At 34.3% G+C, this 19,676-nt stretch overlaps 9 protein-coding genes across 9 annotated transcripts; 2 read left to right on the top strand and 7 right to left on the bottom strand.

Moving 5' to 3' along the window:
* Nucleotides 1–8: 8 nt before the first annotated feature.
* DFA_05244 (uncharacterized protein) lies at nucleotides 9–1,211 on the bottom strand (the record flags this gene model as incomplete). Its single annotated transcript, XM_004360908.1, has 1 exon — nucleotides 9–1,211. One exon carries the CDS (start codon nucleotides 1,209–1,211, stop codon nucleotides 9–11), a length of 1,203 nt encoding a protein of 400 aa, XP_004360965.1.
* A 115-nt stretch (nucleotides 1,212–1,326) lies between these two features.
* wdr53 (WD40 repeat-containing protein) lies at nucleotides 1,327–2,733 on the top strand (the record flags this gene model as incomplete). The annotated part of the gene is made up of 4 exons (XM_004360907.1): nucleotides 1,327–1,579; nucleotides 1,690–1,968; nucleotides 2,122–2,425; nucleotides 2,511–2,733. The coding sequence occupies 4 exons, from the start codon at nucleotides 1,327–1,329 to the stop codon at nucleotides 2,731–2,733; spliced, it is 1,059 nt and encodes a 352-aa protein (XP_004360964.1).
* Nucleotides 2,734–3,237: 504 nt separating this feature from the next.
* DFA_05242 (Purple acid phosphatase) lies at nucleotides 3,238–4,881 on the top strand (the record flags this gene model as incomplete). The annotated part of the gene is made up of 1 exon (XM_004360906.1): nucleotides 3,238–4,881. One exon carries the CDS (start codon nucleotides 3,238–3,240, stop codon nucleotides 4,879–4,881), a length of 1,644 nt encoding a protein of 547 aa, XP_004360963.1.
* Nucleotides 4,882–5,149: 268 nt separating this feature from the next.
* DFA_05241 (uncharacterized protein) lies at nucleotides 5,150–5,375 on the bottom strand (the record flags this gene model as incomplete). Its single annotated transcript, XM_004360905.1, has 2 exons — nucleotides 5,150–5,259; nucleotides 5,342–5,375. 2 exons carry the CDS (start codon nucleotides 5,373–5,375, stop codon nucleotides 5,150–5,152), a joined length of 144 nt encoding a protein of 47 aa, XP_004360962.1.
* Nucleotides 5,376–5,912: 537 nt separating this feature from the next.
* On the bottom strand, nucleotides 5,913–6,465 carry DFA_05240 (uncharacterized protein; the record flags this gene model as incomplete). Its single annotated transcript, XM_004360904.1, has 3 exons — nucleotides 5,913–6,052; nucleotides 6,192–6,292; nucleotides 6,362–6,465. 3 exons carry the CDS (start codon nucleotides 6,463–6,465, stop codon nucleotides 5,913–5,915), a joined length of 345 nt encoding a protein of 114 aa, XP_004360961.1.
* Nucleotides 6,466–6,691: 226 nt separating this feature from the next.
* DFA_05239 (uncharacterized protein) lies at nucleotides 6,692–6,916 on the bottom strand (the record flags this gene model as incomplete). The annotated part of the gene is made up of 2 exons (XM_004360903.1): nucleotides 6,692–6,792; nucleotides 6,883–6,916. 2 exons carry the CDS (start codon nucleotides 6,914–6,916, stop codon nucleotides 6,692–6,694), a joined length of 135 nt encoding a protein of 44 aa, XP_004360960.1.
* Nucleotides 6,917–7,418: 502 nt separating this feature from the next.
* psiF (PA14 domain-containing protein) lies at nucleotides 7,419–11,192 on the bottom strand (the record flags this gene model as incomplete). The annotated part of the gene is made up of 5 exons (XM_004360902.1): nucleotides 7,419–8,897; nucleotides 8,983–9,123; nucleotides 9,178–9,613; nucleotides 10,985–11,064; nucleotides 11,181–11,192. 5 exons carry the CDS (start codon nucleotides 11,190–11,192, stop codon nucleotides 7,419–7,421), a joined length of 2,148 nt encoding a protein of 715 aa, XP_004360959.1.
* Nucleotides 11,193–11,385: 193 nt separating this feature from the next.
* On the bottom strand, nucleotides 11,386–15,158 carry repE (UV-damaged DNA binding protein1; the record flags this gene model as incomplete). The annotated part of the gene is made up of 6 exons (XM_004360901.1): nucleotides 11,386–11,569; nucleotides 11,649–12,953; nucleotides 13,029–13,355; nucleotides 13,470–14,794; nucleotides 14,885–14,993; nucleotides 15,058–15,158. 6 exons carry the CDS (start codon nucleotides 15,156–15,158, stop codon nucleotides 11,386–11,388), a joined length of 3,351 nt encoding a protein of 1,116 aa, XP_004360958.1.
* Nucleotides 15,159–16,418: 1,260 nt separating this feature from the next.
* DFA_05236 (uncharacterized protein) lies at nucleotides 16,419–18,619 on the bottom strand (the record flags this gene model as incomplete). Its single annotated transcript, XM_004360900.1, has 3 exons — nucleotides 16,419–16,601; nucleotides 16,694–18,462; nucleotides 18,553–18,619. 3 exons carry the CDS (start codon nucleotides 18,617–18,619, stop codon nucleotides 16,419–16,421), a joined length of 2,019 nt encoding a protein of 672 aa, XP_004360957.1.
* Nucleotides 18,620–19,676: the final 1,057 nt, after the last annotated feature.

Below are 19,676 nucleotides of genomic sequence, written 5' to 3'. Positions count from 1 at the left end.
TATTATTATTATGGAGGTATCTTGTCAAGAGAGAAATGACCAAATTTACCATCACGATACATTTGTAAAAATAATTTTGAAGCTTGATTGTAATCGTAGCTGTTGTGACTGCTTGAAGAGTTCTTTAGACTTTCGAGTGTGTTGTGGTTGTTGATGAAACCATGTTTCATACACATGTGTGAGAGTAGTTTGTGAATGTCGTCGGTTGGACCTTCTGGATAGTCCAATGCCTTGACATAGGTAGTCTGACCGAGCTGATTCATTTTAAAGAGTAAAAAGTCTGCCACCACCTTGATGTCAATGATTCGTTCAGAGATACTTCCAATGGCTGCCAGTGTCAATGCATGTTCGATATCCTTCATTGAGCCGGGAATCATGATACCCGGAGTGTCGACGAGGAATGCGGGTGGATCATCCAACACTCTGAATCCACTAATATGTTTGGTGACACCTGGCAACGCACCAGTTTTGGCACTCTTTGCCATACTCGATGCCGTTCTAATAGAATTGATAATAGATGATTTACCAAGATTGGGTAACCCAATCACCATCAAATTTAATTCCTTTTTTAATTTACTTGAATCTATTTTAGTTGTATTGATTTTCTTTGGTTGGATAGGTGTAGAAGTTGTAGTTGTAGTTGTTGTATTTATCATATTAGTTGATCCATTTATATTATTATTATTATTTAATTGTTCTATTCGTTCCTTTTCATCTTTTTGTTCTTGTAATCTTTGTAATTGGATTTCTTGTTGTTGTCTTTTCTTTTCATTGAGCCAGTCTTTGTGAAATTTGATGGCTGTGACAACTGCGTTGTAGGGATGACGAGGATGTGATATTTGGGAGAGTGCCGCTGCAGACTGTCCCGCATGAGATGCTGCCTTTGACATGGCAGCTTGAGTGAATGCGACCGACACACCTTTGTCTCTGTTTTCAAACTTTTGTTGTATTTTCTTTTGAAGGTTATGGTTGGACAGATCAGCCTTGTTAAAGATGATGACATGACTTGTATTCTCTCGTTGCTCTTCTTTGATAATATCACTGAGTAGAGGGTTCTCGGACGAGATGGGTGCACGCGAGTCTCTAATCTCCAACACTATATCGATCCTCTTTAACGTCTCTCTCACCTCTTTACTCGCCTTGATCATGTGACCTGGGAACCAATTAATCTTTCCACCATATTCAAATGATGCTCTAAATGCTTTATTCATTAAACAACTTTAAAGAATAAATGATTAATTAATAAATATACATTTATAAAAATGAAGTTTGAACTGAGTCGAGATGATGATTCTACTTTCGTATTTACTCTTTTTTTTTGAACGAATGTCTTCAGAACAACAAGAATTATCAACAACAACAAGTACTACTTCAACAACAACAAACAATGGTAGTGGTAGTGATGGTACTAGTCAATCATCATCATCATCATCACAAAGATTGATAGAGACAAAATTAAAAGGACATAAGGATAGTGTAGTGACGATTGCATTACATAAATCACAACCATTGTTGGCATCTGGTAGTGATGATTGTACAGTTCGTATTTGGGATACCAACAAAAATACTTCTATCAAATGTATAAATGATTTTAAAGGGGAACCTGTAGGTATACATAAATATACAATACTTTTAAAATCTATACTAATAGATTCATTGTGAAGGTAAATAGTGTAATATTCGATCAAGATCATTTAATATATTGTGCACATGGAACTATGATTTCATCGTATGATCTAAGAAACACGAGTATTATATTAAAAGAGAAATCGACGCAATATCAATTCAACAATGAAGAGATTAATCAATTGGCATTTGATCCAAAGTATCTATACTTGGCAGCATGTGATGACAGCGGCCAAACAAAGATTATAGATATAAACAAAAAGAAACTATATGATACATTGGCAAAGAAACATACAAATGTTTGTTCATCTGTTGTCTTTAGACCAAATTCAAAAAATGATTGTAAATATTATTAATAATAATAATAATAATAATAATAATAATAATAATAATAATAATAATAATAATAATAATAATAATAATAATAATATTTATCCTACCACCAAAGATCTTTGGATATTAATACAATTCAATTTATTTAAAACAACTTATTAGTATTAACTGGATCAATGGATTATTCAATTATACATTGGGAATATTTAAAAGGAAAGGTATTACATAGACAATCATTTGGTAGTGCATCACTATTGAATCCCAAAAAGAGTAGTAGTGATGACCAAGAAGAAGCAAAATCAAATCAAATATTAAATCCACCAATGGTAAACTCTATAGATATTACCCAAGATGGCAGATTGGTATCGGCTGGTATCGGAAATGGAAATATTGTAATCAATGAAATATCAAGTTTTAGACAACATTTATTAATTGAAGAAGCTCATACTGCCCCAATTTCTCAAGTGTAAGAAGGAAAAAGAAAAAGAAATAGAAATAGAAAAAGTAAATATATATACTAATAATATACTATTTATATACTATTTCTATAGACATTTCCCATTATTTAGTCAAGATATATTATTATCAACAGCAAGTGATAGTAAATTAAAATTCTGGGATATTAATAATAACAACCAAAAATTAGAAAATGAAGATAGAGTTAAATTATGGACTAATTATCACTCTAAAATTAATTGGATGACATCAACTAAAGATTCTAAATTATATATTGGTGATGTATCAAATGATATTACTCTATTAACTATTATTTAAAATAAATCATAAATCATAAATTATTGTTTAATACCGAAATTAAATCAATCCATACATACTATAGTATGTAATGTGTAAATGATTAATATTATTTATTATTTTGATCATTGTATACAATCATAAATAAATAAATTATTATTCTTTGTAGATTGAACCACAACTACAATATTATTCATATCAAACCCACCCTCATCACTTCAACCTTACCCTTCTTTTCATCCACCAAATAAATAAACCTCGTCACCCTCACAGTTTTTATTTTTTTACAACAAAGTGAGTAAACCGCAGATCAACCTCCTATTTTCGTTTCATTCATTCTTTATTATTCATTCATTTCATTTTATTTATAACTACACTATATATCTATTTAACTCTATCTATATACTAATACAATAATAATAATAATAACAATCAAAAGTAATAATTAAAGATCTTAAGTGATGATTTAATTTTCAAAATAGTAGTTATATTTATATATTATATATTATTAGACGACACTCGATGATGAATATTCATAAAACAACAATAGGGATTATAATAACATTGATATGTTTATTGATAAGTAATGGAGAGAGTTTACCTTCTTATACACCATATCATATACATTTGGCATTGGGAGATGATCCTCAAGACATTGTGGTTTCATGGTTGACCAAGGCCAAGGTGCCTATGCCAACCGTCTACTATTACCAAGGTTCATGCGATGATGTACAAGAGAACCTAAAGAATATACAAAAACATCCAATATCACCTATGGGAAGTAAACTACTAGCTACAGAAGAAATCACATCGGTTGATGCAAATTCAGATATCCTCCTCACCAACAATAACCATAACAATCAACAACAATACTCTACAAATCAAATTAAATCTTTTAAAATGGCTACTGGTACAACTACAACTTATTTTGGATTGGATGCTTATATTCACAGTGTACAATTGACATTGTTATCATCTGGTAAACCATATTGTTATAGAGTTGGTGGTGAAAAGTCAATGTTGACTAGCAGTGGCAGTAAATATCCATCGAGTTGGTCAAATACATGGTATTCATTCAAGACTAATCCATTACCAACATTGGCACCAACTATAGTTGCTGCATTTGCCGATTCGGGGACTTGGGGTAATATCCCAGAGGTCTTTGAACACATTGCTTCGGATCCAGACATTACAGCTGTCATTCATGCCGGCGATCTCTCCTATGGAGTGACAGAAGAGATATGGGATCGATTTGGTAATTTGATCGAACCCATTTCATCGCAGTTCCCATATATGACCATCCCAGGTAATTGGGATGTCAAAGAAGGTGCTTTGGAACCATTCAAGAATCGTTACAAAATGCCTCTTTACATTAAATCACCAACCAACAAATTAGTGTTTGACACTAACAACGCAGACAAAGACAAATCAGACAACAACGTAGAAATCAAAGTAGAGACAGCAAATAATTTATTCTATAGTTATGAATATGGTTTAATTTATTTTGTAATGATATCATCCTATGATGACTATCATCAAGGTAGTGTACAATATAATTGGTTAAAGCAACAACTAGAACATGCAGCTAGTATCAGACATCGTGTTCCATGGTTGATTGTGTGTGCCCACAGTCCAATGTACAGCTCGTCGTCGGGACACGATGGTAGCGACTTGGGATTCCGTGAGGCTGTCGAACCATTGATCAAGAAATACAAGGTCAATCTAGTCATTTCAGGCCACGACCATGGATACGAGAGAACCTATCCAGTGTACCAAGGAAAGATCCTCGACGAAAAGAAGCAAAGATACGATTCGTCAGAGGGAACCATTCACATTTTGGCAGGCACTGGTGGTGCCACCTCGGACCCATGGCTCGATCAACCAGACTGGTCACTTCATCGTGAAACATCGTGGGGATTCACCAAACTCGCTGCCTACCAATACTCTTTAGAGGTGACCTATCTCCGAACCAATGGATCGGTCGGTGACAGCTTTGTCATTGTACACGAACACGCCAAAACCTCTTCGCACACTTCTATCTTTTTTCTCCTCCTCTTTTTAATTATCCTTATTTTTCCTATCTGCACCTATCGTGGCACGGCAAACAAGTTATTTCTATCGGTTCTACAACATGATTCCTACGCTTCAAGTTCAAAATCAATGGCTTAAAAATAATCAAAATAATAATATTAATAATAATAATAATCATAACAAGAATAAGAATAATATTTTAAATATTAGTTTTAATAAAAAGAATGGATAAAAAAAATCAAAAAAGAAAAAGAACAAGAAGATAAGATTATTTAATGATGTGTGATCTATATTATTAATTTTATAAGTTAATAAAAAGATTGAATACACTTGGAGACAGAAAATAAATGTTCCAGTGAATATTTATTGTGTCAATAGATATCTATTGATGGATGGATGGATGATTTTAACCTCCGAATGGGTTGCTGCCTTGGCCTCCTCCTGATTTTGGGGCTGGTCTTGGTGAACCTCCAGCTCCTGCTCCATAGGCAAAACCTCCTGGTTTTCCTAATCCTCCTAAATAGTGATTAAAAAAAAAAGAATAAAAGGTTCCTAAAGGTTAGCAACAAATGCAAAATGTTGAACACAACTTAATTACCTGGGTGACTATGACCTTCGAATCTGAATGACATTGTTTATGTGTTTGAGTTAAAGTATTATTACAATTAGTATTACTATATAAAAAAGATAAATGAAATGAAGAATATACAAATGAGTTTCAAGGGATGTGTATACCTGAACCATAGAAGATCCCTAAAATGCTTTGAAAATAAATATCTTATGATTTATTAATTTCTCACTTTTTTGCAACGATACATATACGAATCGACGCTGCCTTACATTTTATGGTGACTCTTATCGCGATATGAATAGAAACATAATTAGATATTTTTACACAACTATGTTAAGTTATATCGATCCCAAAATAACTATCACAATCATAAAGAGGATGTTTGGGATAATCGATATTGAGTTTGCAGAGTTGCTTGGACATGTACCAAAATTTGAATAAGAGAAATCAGGTTCTGTACATAATCCAACGATTGGTGGAGGAGGAGCTGAACATGTACTTCTTAGGTCGAGAACCACGGTTTCTCACAACTGAACAATTGAACAGGTTTAGTGCAAACTGTGCCATTACAAAATAGACCTACTTGGCATGGTGATCTTTAATTTCCATTATCACCTATTAGATTTTCAAATTCTGTGTCGCATGTATTACCCTCTGATAGTGAAAATGGTTCAATGCAATACTTGGTGCCATCAATGTTGATGGTGGTGGTACATATTAAACCTTCAAGACAAGAATCTACATTATTAGTACATTCACTTCCTTTTTGTATACATCGATGATTTGTTGTGTTACAAAAGTATCCGAATGCGCAATGGAAATCCTGTCAATCAATAATATTAGTATTAATGTTTATAATTTTGCAATTTGTTTTAACATAATGATTCACATTGATATCCATCCAATGAATTAATATCTGGTTGACAAGTACGAGAGAATGGTTCACATTTTAATCCCCAACAATCTGTTCGAATTCGACTGTTAAAGAAAACAATATAATAGTTAGAAAGAAAAAATATGTATTCATGTCTTTAATTCGGTACTTACCATTCTTCTCCAAGTCTTTCATAAAAAAATCCTTTACAAGTTGGGACTACATCATCTCTATGTTGTGGCCAACAAACGGCTCCATCTTCACATGGACTTGTCATTGGATCACATATTTCACCTTCAACTGGATTGAAGGAAAAAAAAGTGTATGAGTCTGCTTTTGGGGGGCAAAAGTCTGTTGGGTGTTACGGTGATCTATATTCGTCTTTGCTATTATGAAAGAATAACAAAAAACATATAGATAATATGGATGATACAAATAATTATAATTATTTGATTTTCCATTGTTAGTTTTTATTGGTACAAAAGTTGCTGTTTTTAGACTTTTTAAGAGTTGAAAGGGTTTCCAGTTTGACCTCCGCCATTTCTTGGAGGTGGATTTGGAGGAGGTGGAACAAATCCTCTTCCTCCAGGTTTACCTTTTCCTCCTGTTTTAATAAAGTGAAACTATTGTTAATTCTGATTTGTTTATGCTTCTTTAAAACTTGATAGGTGTATACCACCTCCTGTTTACCTACCTGGGAGACCGTCATCCTTAAGTTTAAAAGACATGATACAAATTTGTTATTCAAAGAGTAGTTATACAAATAGATAGTAAGAAAATGAGAGAGAAGAGATAAGAGACTAAGATGAAAAGGCACTGCTGCAAGGGATGTCAATGGTTTTAGTGTTTAAAAAATATCTCTTTGAATTTTGAAAAGATCTTTGATTTCGGAATACTGCAGTCTGAATTCCATGTTTGGTCATTGGAATTGTCCGTGTCCCATGCGTAAATCAAGTTAATCTTGATCTTGGTGATATATTTGTTTGATTGTTTTAATTTTTTTTTTTTTGTTTATTTATTTAATAAATATATTTTAATATTATAATGTGTATTTTGGAATTATTAATATGAATGATTGGTTTGAATGATTGTTGTTTTTAAAAAGTAGTAGAGATAATAAATAATAAGTAAATTAATTTTACAAAGAGTGATCTGATTGGATTTGTTTCTTTTTTGTTGTTTTCTTTTCTTTTCTTTTCTAATCTTTTTTTCTTGTTGTTTTAATTAACTCTATCCATTTGAAGTGTAGAGTGGATTTTCACCATTGTTTGGATTCTTTTCATAGAGTGGGTTGGCATTGGAAGTGGTCATCTTTTGTTGTTGAGTGTTCTTCCAATAGTCGTAACCCTTCTTTCCACCAAATGCAGCGAGACCTAGTGCGACGGCACCACCAATGACGATACCAGCAATGGCTGCACCACCAATAACACCTGCTTTGGCGGCTGTCGAGAGACACTTGTAAGGCGTGGGACTAAAGCTGGTCTCGTCACACTTTTTGGCGTCTTCGTTACAGACAGACTTTTGACACTCGGGGTTGTCGGCAACACACTTTCTTGGGATGAAGATGCAGCCAGCCAATGGATCACAATAACCGACCTCGCAGAATTTGCCGGCTGGGTCTGGACATACTTTGGGTGCGTAGGTACATGAACCATTGGCTGAACTGCAAGTACCAACCATACAAATATCAGTGTTGTTGCATGGAATGGGTGTGTGTTGACAGGCACCAAGAGTGGCATTGCAGTGGTCTTCAGTACATGGATTGCCATCGGAGCAAGTGTCCAAGGTATTGACACACTTACCAGCGACACAAGTGTCGATCGAGCATGGATTGCCATCGTCACAATTGATGGGTACTGGAACACATCCCTTGGCAGGATCACATTGTGAAACAAAACATGGATCTGTGCTGGCAGCACATACGATCGGGGTGAACCTGGGCTCCGAGGTATTGGTAGAGAGTGGAACACATTCATCCTTGGTACAGAGATTACCATCGCTGTAAACCTTTGGTGTCTTGGTACACTTTGAACCTGGATTACACTTGAAATCTTCGCAACCAGTACGAGGACAGTCACATACACATTGCCCTTCTGGAATGGTCTCTATACTACATTCTCCAGTTGGTGAACAAACATCCTTTTGACAATCACCAGCTTTCTGACACTTGGCCTTGAACAAACATCCAACAGCCGGGTCACAACTGTCAATGGTACAAGGGTTATTGTCGTTACATGATATTGGGGTAGATTTACAGGCTCCAGTGCTTGGATCACAGGCAGCGTTGGTACACTTGTCGGCTGGCTTGCATTCTGTGGCTGTGTAACCACATCCAGAGTCTTTGTTACAGTAGCTCTTTGAACATGGTTTTTCTGGACAAACAACATCTGATACGACACAGGTTCCATTGGAGCAGGCAGAGTTGTGACATCTGTCTGGAGCAGAGCAAGTGATGGGAGTGTGTACACACTTGGTTTTCCAGTTGGCTTCAGTAATATCGGGAGTGCTGACAGATGGACAAGCATCTACGGTACATGGATCATTGTCTGAACAATCGACATTAGGATTACAACACTCTGAACCAGATCCACCACAAATTCCACAATAATCTTTTCTAAGACACAAGAATTCCAATTCAGTTTCAATTTCAATCTCTGATGCATAGGTATGTCTTTCACAATAAAAGAAATCAAATTTAACTGGTTTATTCTAGAAAAATAAATAGGAAGAAGAATTAGTTAATTTAAATTAAAAGTACTTCTTTTAATTTTTTTTTTTTTTTGTTTAAACATACTTCAGTTGAAACTAGACCCAAATCTTTAAAATTAATAGTTTGGTTTGCTTGGGTATGAATACCACCAAGATCAACAACCAACTTGTTATTAATAAACAACCAAACATCATCATCACCTTTAAATGTAAATGATTCTGTACCCTAAAAATTTAATTAATTAATAAATAAATATTAAAATAAATATTATTTTCTTACTCTATAATAAAAGTTTGATTGCATATGTAAACAGAAATGATAATTGTGATAGTTTCCTTGCTCATCAGCATAACGACGATATATATAACCAGATTCATTTTTGAGTGAATCTAAACCCATATTATCGATTGGAAAGAATGCATCGTTGTTTATGGAATATTTGCTGCCGTCTGTTGTACTCTTTTGGAAATCCAATGTACTAATGACACCCAAGTTGACTCCTTTGACTGGTACAAACCATTGATTGAATGTTTGTTGGCTCGTGATCAAACCACTAGCTGGATAATTTTTTTTGAGAACTGGAAGACTGTCCTTTCCTAAAATATCCTCTACCAATCCTTTTGTTAATGATCCATATTGAGGATATTCGAAATCTGGATTCAATGATGGATGATGATCAAAAATGGTAATAGGTACTTTGATAACATTCTGTGATCTAGATAATCCTAATTAAAAATAAAATAAAATAGTAAATCAAGAGTTACATATTAATATTAAATATTCAATAGGATATTGAAAAGATTTGATTATTTCTTTTTAAAATAATTACCAATTATTAATATTAAAGAAAATACAAGTGAGATTAAAAACCTCATTTTTTAATTATTATTATTATGATTTAAGTATTGTACAATGTTTAGTGAAATTATAAATTAAAATTAATTTAAATTGTTGGGATAAATAAATAAATAAATGGTTGGGGAAATTAAATTAAAAAAATGGGAACAAACAAATAATAAAAGTAAGGAGTAAGGAGTAAGTTAATTAAATTACTAGTTTGTGGTGGCAGTTAAAAGAAAGAAAAGAAAGTAAATTTAATAGATTGTTGTTTGTGATCACAAATGTGTTGTGTTTCTGTTTTTATCAAATTAAAAAAATCAAACAAACATTGATTCAAATTAATTCCATTTAATGTTTTTGTTGTTGTTCTTGGTTGTTGATGTTGGGTGATGATCATCAAGTTGGATGGGTAATTATTCTCATCTCATCAACAGTCTATTAAAATATAAATTGGTTGTTGGGGGTGGGTAGGTAGGGTGGTGTTCATATCTAGTTGCACCGCCCCCCCCTTAAAGGGTGTATAGTGCATTAATCCCTAACCACACGGTAAGATATGTTTGTTGTACGTAGAGTAGCGTAGTGGATGTCACTACCATCAAATCGATATCAATCATCCAACAACATAACATCAACTGATAGGATGGAATTTGACTGAACCCAACCCATCTATTTTTATATCCAAACACACACGATAGAGAGAGAATATGAATATACTGCTCCTCCCTCTTCCTCCTCTTCCTCCCGTTAAATTGATACGCATCGCAAATATGATGATGGTTTCTGCTTGCTTATGTTTGTTGGGTTGTGGTTGGTAGGGAGGGAGAGAGGGGGGTATTATGATATTTTTCAACCACTTCACATGATTGTGAAGGGTAGGTAAGGAGAGGGGGAAAAGGGAAAGAGGATCAATCAACACAACCACCACAACCACCGATGATATGCACATTCCTCTCTCGACAATGAAAAGTGAGAATTCTAGCAATGGTCGTTGATTGTTGATTGTTGATTGTTGATTGTTGATACGGGTATTCTTATTGCTATTGAATACAGTCTATCCACATTTTACAATAAAAGAGCAGCAAAAGAAAAGTTTGTAATCGTATCCGTATCTCTCTCTCTATATTTGTTTGTTTAATCAAAGAAAGAAAAATGGCTTGGTTTTCACGCTTTGTTTTAAAAAAAGAACAACCCAAATAAAAGTAGTATATTTTTAAAAACAAGCTAAATAAAGATATTATTAATATACAATCGTATTAAATTAATTGATAATTGATATTGATTGAAACCGATAAAAGTATCATCCAAATATAGAATATTTATAAAGTACTGTAAATTTAAATTGATTTACTAGTGGTTACTCATATTCATGTGGGGGTTGATCGAATTCAATAGTCTGTTCTGGAATCAATAAACACGACTCCCACAACAAGAACAATAACAACAATGATCGTCATTGTTGTTCAATCGTCTGCGACATTGAATCGACATAAAATTTGAACCAACCGATTTGTTTCGTCGTATATTTACTAAATTACAATCCAGACTATATCAACCAATCATCGAAATATTTGGCAACATACAATCCATATATGTATATTTACTACTATTTTTCTATTGTATGTTGTGTGTTTTATTATTATTATTATTTTATCTAATACTTTGCATTGTTGTTTCAATCTTTTTATATGTATCTTCGATTGAAATATCCATATCCTTGGTTACTTCTAACATCTTGTCATGACGAAGATGTAAAAATTGTTCAACCAAATCTCCATCGATAAAATTACGTGATTCTATATTTGAAATATGCTCATTTTGGAATGATCTCCAACTACAAATAAAATTAAGAAATAATAAAATGTCAGTAATTAATAATATAATAAATTAATAAATAAGATCTTGTTTCATACCGATCATGAGAAAAACCACCAATTCCTCTAATAACTCTATTTAAACCAACTTGTAATTTTGAAAAGAAATCGTAATCTTGCTTTGAAATGGTTGAAATGACGCCAATGCAACCACTGATGGTGGCGAAAATGATAGAGTTTGGTTTGGGTGAATCGACATCGGTGAGTGTGGCAAGAGTACCATGGTGGAAACGATTGATAAACTCGCCAGTATGGATGTGTCCAATGTTGTCGAGTAGTTGGCTGTCAACCTCGTTGGCAGTTTCCGTATTCTTTTTCATCAAGATGAGGTTGTACGAGTTGTCTGATCCGAGATAGGTGTCATCGTCAATAAACGTGAGTCCTGTCAACCAGAATGGTTGTGAACTTCGCGACAACTCCTTTACATCCTTTCCAGACGCTTGGAGGAGAGCCATTGACTTCATCATGTCACCCACCAACACAAAGTCACCTCTTCCCGCCAAATAGAGCGAAGCAGTGTGTCCACCGTATATCTCTTCGCCTGTGAGCTTGCCTGAGCTCGAGTCGCCACTCCAGGTGTATCTGTGGACACTCTTGTTGATGGCAACCAACAACTGACCATTGAATGCAATCATGCAAAAGATGCTACCACGTACAGTCGTCTCATCCAACAATATCAATCGACTATCAATCATCTTGAAAACCAATATTCTTCCACACTCTTTTCGATCGTGACAATGGTATGTCGTTCCCACAACAATATATTCACTTTGTTCTTCTTCATCATTGCTCGTTGTTGTTGTTGTTGTTGTTGTTGGTAATCTTCTTCTTCCAGAGGTAGAAGTTGTTGAAGTTGTTGAAGTAGATGATGATGTTGAAGATGAATTAGATGTCAAAGTTTCTTTAAAGTTTGTACTTAAAATAGTCCAACCATATTCATTTTCTTTGAGGGGATATTTTACAATGGTTTCAAATGTTTGTTGATTGACGATTCTAATGAAATTTTGTTCAGTTTCGCTCTCTTCCAAACCAGATTCATCTGGTCTGATGGTGATGAGAGCATAGCATTGATGTGCTTCGACATGTGCAATTCTACGTGCAAACTCGCCACCAAGATCTATTTTTTTAATGTGCAATCTTTGAATATCGTCAATGTGTCCAATCGACAGTGTCTTGTCTGTTGCAATGGCAATACAATCACGGAAAACTTCAGAGTCAAATGAACATACCCCAACCACAACCTTTAGATTAACCACTGAATATAATAATTTTCTATTACTACTATAAATTACAGTTGGTCTATCCGATGATGCAAATACATTTACTGTACCTTTTAATTGGAATCTAAAAAAAAATAGAAAAATAATAAATAATTTAGAATTGATTAATGATTATAAAGATATCTTTTTTACTCCATACTTTGATAAAATAATTGGTTGATTACCAAGTGAAACCTTTTTTCTTTCATGAAGAGTATTATTTATAGTATCGACAATAAAGTTAAAAAGATGACCATCACCAAGTGAACATAATAAATAATTGATACCTTCAAACGCAATCATCAAGACTGATCTTGGAATGACCTCACCTCCCAAATTTTCTTTATGTACTTGTTCCAAAGTTGGTAAAGATAAAATTCTCAACGATATATCTGTCCAAAGACCAACAACACAAATCTTTGATCTCTCTCCTACTTGAAATGATGATATATCCAAACATGAAATTTCAAATTCCATTTCTAGTTCTCTAAAAAATAGAAAATGAATAAAAAAAATATGGTTAAATATATATTTATATATAATATATTATTGGTTAATAATCAAATCTAAATTATATGTTTTAATTATTTCAATTTCTTACTTGAGTTTAATAATTTTTTGATCTTTAATTTCAAAATAAATTAAAGTTTTACCAAAAGAGATTAAGATTTGATTTCCTTGATGGGAGGCAAGATTAATTGAACCAGAGGATGGTTTCCAAACATCATAATTTAGATTAGTTTCATGATCTACCAAATAGATACCGCTGGTTGAAATTTGAAGTATTTGTTTGTCTGCGACATTGCCACAATAGAGGGTTGGTGATTGTAGATCGAATCCTGCTATTTCAGTTTCTTCAATATCTTCACCTTGGAATTCGAGTACTTTGGTCGAAGAGATAAAGGAGAGGATGAGATAACGGTCGGAACCTCTTGCCAACGACCAGATAGCTTTGATGCCTGGTAGATCAATCGATGCCTGTTCGGTAATACCAATACCATTACGAATGACTCGGAGCGATCCTTCCTTGAATCCACCCGAACACGCTACAATTTGATTCTGTCCTTGCTTTTCAATGTCGACCAAACAAAAGTCGGGAATAGGTCCGAGATTTGCAAAGGTGTCGAGGACGGTCACATAGCTATTGGTGTTTGGATCACGATCCGAGAGCAGACGAATCAACTGGCTGTCTCCAAGTGCCGATCCTATAAACACAACACCACTATCGAGATAGGAGATGGTACTTGCCGTACACGTCTCACCAAGCTTTTCAAATCGAAGTTCCTTTTCGTTTTGCGATAAGAGTAAAAAGTAGAGTTGTCCCAAATGGTCGCCAAACAAAAACTTGTCCTTGTCAACTCGTCCAACTGCAGTGATGCGAGTACCTGCTATCGGGATGGTGCGTGGTGAGCTGGTAGGTTTGAGGAAACTGACCAGTGTCTCGCCAACCACCAACAATCCATTTTGGTGTGCAATCAACTTGGATGCACCGTCCTCTACATTTGACTGTGCCCAGGTGTTGGCACTCTCAATCAACTCTTTGTCCTTGAGTGAGAGGATATAGGTGTTTACATTTTTAGAGTCTCTTGTGTCCTTTGAGAGAACGGCCAGTGTTGGTTGGTTGTTGGTGGGTGCGATGAATACAATGTCTATGACTTGCAACTCTTGCAGTCTCACATTGTACGCAGTCTTGAGTGTCCCCTTTTCAATGGGAATGATCTTTAATAACCCTTCGTACAAATGAAGTGCCAATACTTTGCTATCGGGGTCGATGATTGCCAATTGCCCAGAGTCGGCAGGTCGACCAATACTATCATCAGCCTCTCCACTTGCTCTTGTTATCAATTCCTTCTTTTCTGCATCATACGATAATACACAATATTTAAATCTTTCTGTCAATATAAATAATAATTCTTGTTTTTCTCCCTATAGAGATAAAGTAAAAAGAAGAGAAAAGGTTAGATTAGAATATTATATATATATATATATATATCACACCAATTTATCGATTCATACATGAACACTAAACAACTTCATATTTGAAATTCTACCATAGATATTAGTTTCCAAAATAGGAACAAGTCCTTCAGGTGCTAAAGTAAATATTTCAATCTTTGTGCATTTACTTTTTAAAACAAACACATTATTAATAACCAATTAAAAGATACAGAATATATATTGTTACGTACGAGATGATCAAATTCTTTTCATTTGGTGATGTAAAATGACCTGTTACTGATTCAGTAACTGCTGTTGGTTTGTGAACAGTTGTTATAAAGTTGTATGACATGATTGACTTATATATATAGTTTGTTGTTATTGTTACTATTATAGATGAGTTGCTATGACCAATCAATCAATGTCTTCTTTACCACCTTGTCACTACTATCTAATATCTATACTCTGTAATCTTTATCTAATATCTGATCGAACCTATTTACAAATGGTTCTTCAATGCTAACTTTTAAGATGAAGATGATGATATCTATAACAAGCAAGAGTAGACTCAATGATATGAATAAAGTGTGAACATGCTATTCTTGAAACCATTATTATTTAAAAAAATTAAAAAAAGGGCGGTGATGATTAAAATGCGTTTCATGCATCTATTATTTATTACAACCGCATTATAAGTTGTTTCTACTATTATTATTACATACAAACCTAAGAAACATACACAATCATTCATCTACTACCCCATTGTATATAGCATATTGATCTTTCAATTGAAATTTGTAGATCACATTCATTCATGTATGTTTTAGACAAGACCTTTCAATGATCCAAATCAATCATTTGATTATATTGACTAGAATGATAAATATATTGATTCAAACTTTAGTTATAAACAAACAAACAAACAAACAAACATTTAGATATATTCACAAAACATTGAAAAATAGAGTAGAGAGGAGTCATGGCATCAAGAACAAAAGATATGAAGAAAGCATGGATTAAATATAAAAATACGTTTGCAGTATCATTTTTCTCTGGTGTTTCATATGGTATAGGTTTGGGTATAGCTAATATAATTTGGGCAAAGTACTTGAAAAGTATTTTGTATAAATTATTAGAATTAAAAATAGAAAAATAAATACAATATAGAAAGAAACGAACGAAACACGACGAATATATAATAGAATATAACTATTGGTAACCAAACTTTGCTTGGGATTTGGATTTGGAATTGGAATTGGATGGATATATTATTTATTCAAATTTGGAATCCATCAAATTAAAAGAGATGGGTGGGTATGATGTATTTTTGGTGTGGTGTAATTATAATAGTTACGATCGAAAATAACTAGTTATTTGATTCTTATCCGGAAACAAAGTGATCCTAGTTAATTTTTTGGTTTTTGAAATATAGTTTTGGTTGTTGTGTGTGTGTGTAGTATTGATTCATTTAAAATCAACTTTAGTAATTCTAAACAATTTTTTGTTGTTGTTGTTGTTGTTGGTGTTGGATATTATTATTATTAATGTATTTTACAAAAGGAAAATGATTATTTGTTATTATTTGTTTTGATTTGTTATTTGTTTTTTTTTTTTAGAAACCTCCATATTCTGGGCCATCCATTGGTTTTGGAATTAATCTTTCAACTTCAGATTCTTGTTGTTTCTTTTGATGTCTCTTGTGTTGATTATACTTGAAAATAATAATAACTGCAACGATAACCAATCCAGTTCCTCCAAATACGAAAATATAAAGATATTTGTTTGGTGTACATGACTAAATTGATAGATAGAAAACAAAAGGGTTAGTTAGGAAACTAATAATAATAATAATAATAATATTTCATATATTTTTTTTTCTATGCTTACACTTGAACTTGAAGAAGAAGAGAAAAAAGCTTTACAAGAAGTTGGTTGTGATGCACCAGATGGACAATAAGAGTTTTCTGGACAATCGAGTGGTACTGAATTTGATGGTTCTGGACAATAGGTGCCATCGGGACAAACGATGCAACTTGAGAAACTGGTTTGACCTATCTTTCCATTGTAATGTCCTTGACCGCAGTCTGTACAGGCACCCTGTCCACTGTTGCTGCTGTATGTGCCTGATGGACAAGCGTTACAGTTGAGCTGTGGTTGGTTACTGTAGGTTCCAGGACTGCATTCGTAGCAAAACGATGATCCTGAATCACTCACTGTGCCGTCGGGGCAAGATGTGCAAGCATCACCTCCCTCGGCATAGTAACCGATTGGACAAGTAATGCATTCAGTGTGATATTGGTTGTTGGACATACCTGGATCGCAAGCGACACAAGTTGTTTGTCCATTGAGTGCTGCAATCGTTCCATCGGGACACAAGTTACAGAGCGAAGTACCTGGCTCTGATGAATAGGTACCGGCTGGACATAAAGGGCATTGGAATCCCTTGGTACAGTGACCATCGTCACATTTAAGTGTACAATTGTTGACTGTTGCATTGTTACTAAAACTACCAGCTGGACAAAGATCACAATCTCCACCTGACGATGATGATCCTGATCCTGATGATCCCGATCCAGATGAAGAAGAATCAGATGAATCATGTGATGATGATGAATGTCCTGATGTAGTGTCACCCGATGATGGACCTGTCGTCGATGATGATCCAGATCCAGAAGAACCACTTGTGTCAGTTGTTGTAGTTGGTGGTGGTCCAGTTGTAGTTGCTGTTGTTGTTGCTGTTGTTGTTGCTGTTGTTGTTGCTGTAGTAGTTGCTGTAGTTGCTGTTGTTGTTGCTGTTGTAGTTGCTGTTGTAGTTGCTGTAGTTGTTGGAGCTGGACCAGTTGTCGAATCATTAGTTGTTGATGATCCCGACGAGGTTGATGATTTAGTCGATGAATCACCAGATGTCTTGGAGTCTGATCCACTCGAAGAAGAACCACTACCTCCCGTACCAGCATCACTTGCACCAGTCGTTAAATTACTAGTTGCACCACCAGTAGTGGTATCAGTCGAATTGGAAGTTGATGTAGTAGAGTTTGTAGTTGATGGTGCTGTTGTTGCTGTTGTTGAAGCAGTAGCTGTAGCAGAGGTAGCAGTTGAGCTGCTTCCACCACTGGTAGACCCACCAGTTGATTTGCCAGTACCAGTAGCAGTACCAGTAGCAGTAGTAGTAGTATTTGTTGTCGAGCCTCCACTAGTTGCACCAGCAGTAGTAGCCGTATTGGTTGAGCTGCTTCCACCAGTAGTAGCAGTAGCTGTAGCTGTAGCAGTAGCAGAAGTAGCAGTATTTGTCGAGCTGCTTCCACTAGTCGCACCAGTTGCACCAGTTGTTTGTGTTGATGAAGAAGATGCAGCAGCACCACTAGTTGCAGCACCACTTGTCGCATCATCGGTGGTTTGTGACGACGATGAAGTACCATCGACAGTTGTTGTATTATGTCCAGAAGTTCCAGATGTTGTAGTTGGTAGTTGAGTTGTTCTTCCATCGACAGGTCCAATAGTCATCTTATCGGTTGACTTTGGGTCAATGTCACCACCACGACGAATACCTATGTTGTTATTATTATTTCCAATTTGGCCTACTACATTTTTGTTGTTGTTTTCAACAATGTCATTATTGATTGCTATCTTGTTGGCTTTAGATTCAATAGTAGGTACTAATCAAATCAAATCAACAAATCAAAAATCAAATCAATGTTGTTAATACTATATACTCTAAACTACTCTACTTCTATTGTTAATCATACCATTTATATAAAATATGAATATTAAGCAAAGTAGAAATAGACAATAAGGTTTCCTTCTACTACTCATTTTGTTGTTTTGTTTTGTTGGTATATTATTATTAAGGTTGTTGTTGATTTAAATAAATAAATAAATAAAAATAGTGTATATATGTATTGTATTATTGAATCAAGCGTGCCAAGATGATGTTGACAACATTATCTTTTGGAATATATATGATGGTAAACTAAATAAATATAAACTATCCTATTACTTTAAAATTCATTCATATTAGTAACTAATTTCCTCCTTATTTCTATTTCTTTGTATATATTGTTAAATGATGATTGCTATTGTTATTGTTATCTTTTTTTTTTGTTGTTTGAATCTTAAAATAATGCTACTTTGTGTTTGTGTTTGTCTGTGTTTATCTATCTATTAATACCGCCAAAAGAGAGAGTATAGAGATAGATATTTATAGTTGATATTGTTGTTGGGTTGTTTGAGTTGAGTAGTAAACTAGCTAACAGTTGACTAGGTTTCATGTATGAATGGTGTTGTCTCTGAGTGAATATTCCTTCTACTCTTCATTCACATTCATTCATTCATTCATTCATTCATTTCTCTCTGCTGCTGTCGATGTTTAGCTTAGAGAGAGGGTTGTTTTGATGATAGCTATCGTGTGTTGTTTTTTCAAACACCCTCTCCCAACATATACAATTGACTCTCTTGTTTAGTCTTTGTTTCAAACCAACCCACACACATACACTGCTAATATTGTCACTATTAGTGTTGTCTGATCGAGATGTCTGTCTGTCTGTCTGTTTGTTTATTGAACCTTACCTTTTTATTTACTGCCTCTACCTCTTGATAGTAGATAGATAGATATAAATAGAAAGAGTATTTAGATGAATGATGAACAAGTTATAACTTTGTGTTGAAAAGAGAATTCAGTGTCAAACTCTTCAGACCTCCAGTGGTGTGCGACAAGTCTCTCCCTGTTGTGTTTTTTTTTTTTGGTGCGTGTCCCTTGTTTCGTGGGATCTTGGAAGATATCAATTTGCAACACTGATTGACGACCTTATAAAGATACTTTCTTTCGGCAATGTTTAAGTTGGGTTGGATGGTTCCATCTTTTTGAGGGGAA

This window comes from Cavenderia fasciculata, assembly GCF_000203815.1.
Source record: "Cavenderia fasciculata unplaced genomic scaffold Scf_Dfasci-G-o-80e12.f1-5, whole genome shotgun sequence".
In the NCBI taxonomy this organism is placed as follows: Eukaryota; Evosea; class Eumycetozoa; order Acytosteliales; family Cavenderiaceae; genus Cavenderia; species Cavenderia fasciculata.
This window is presented reverse-complemented; position numbering and strand designations above follow the sequence as displayed.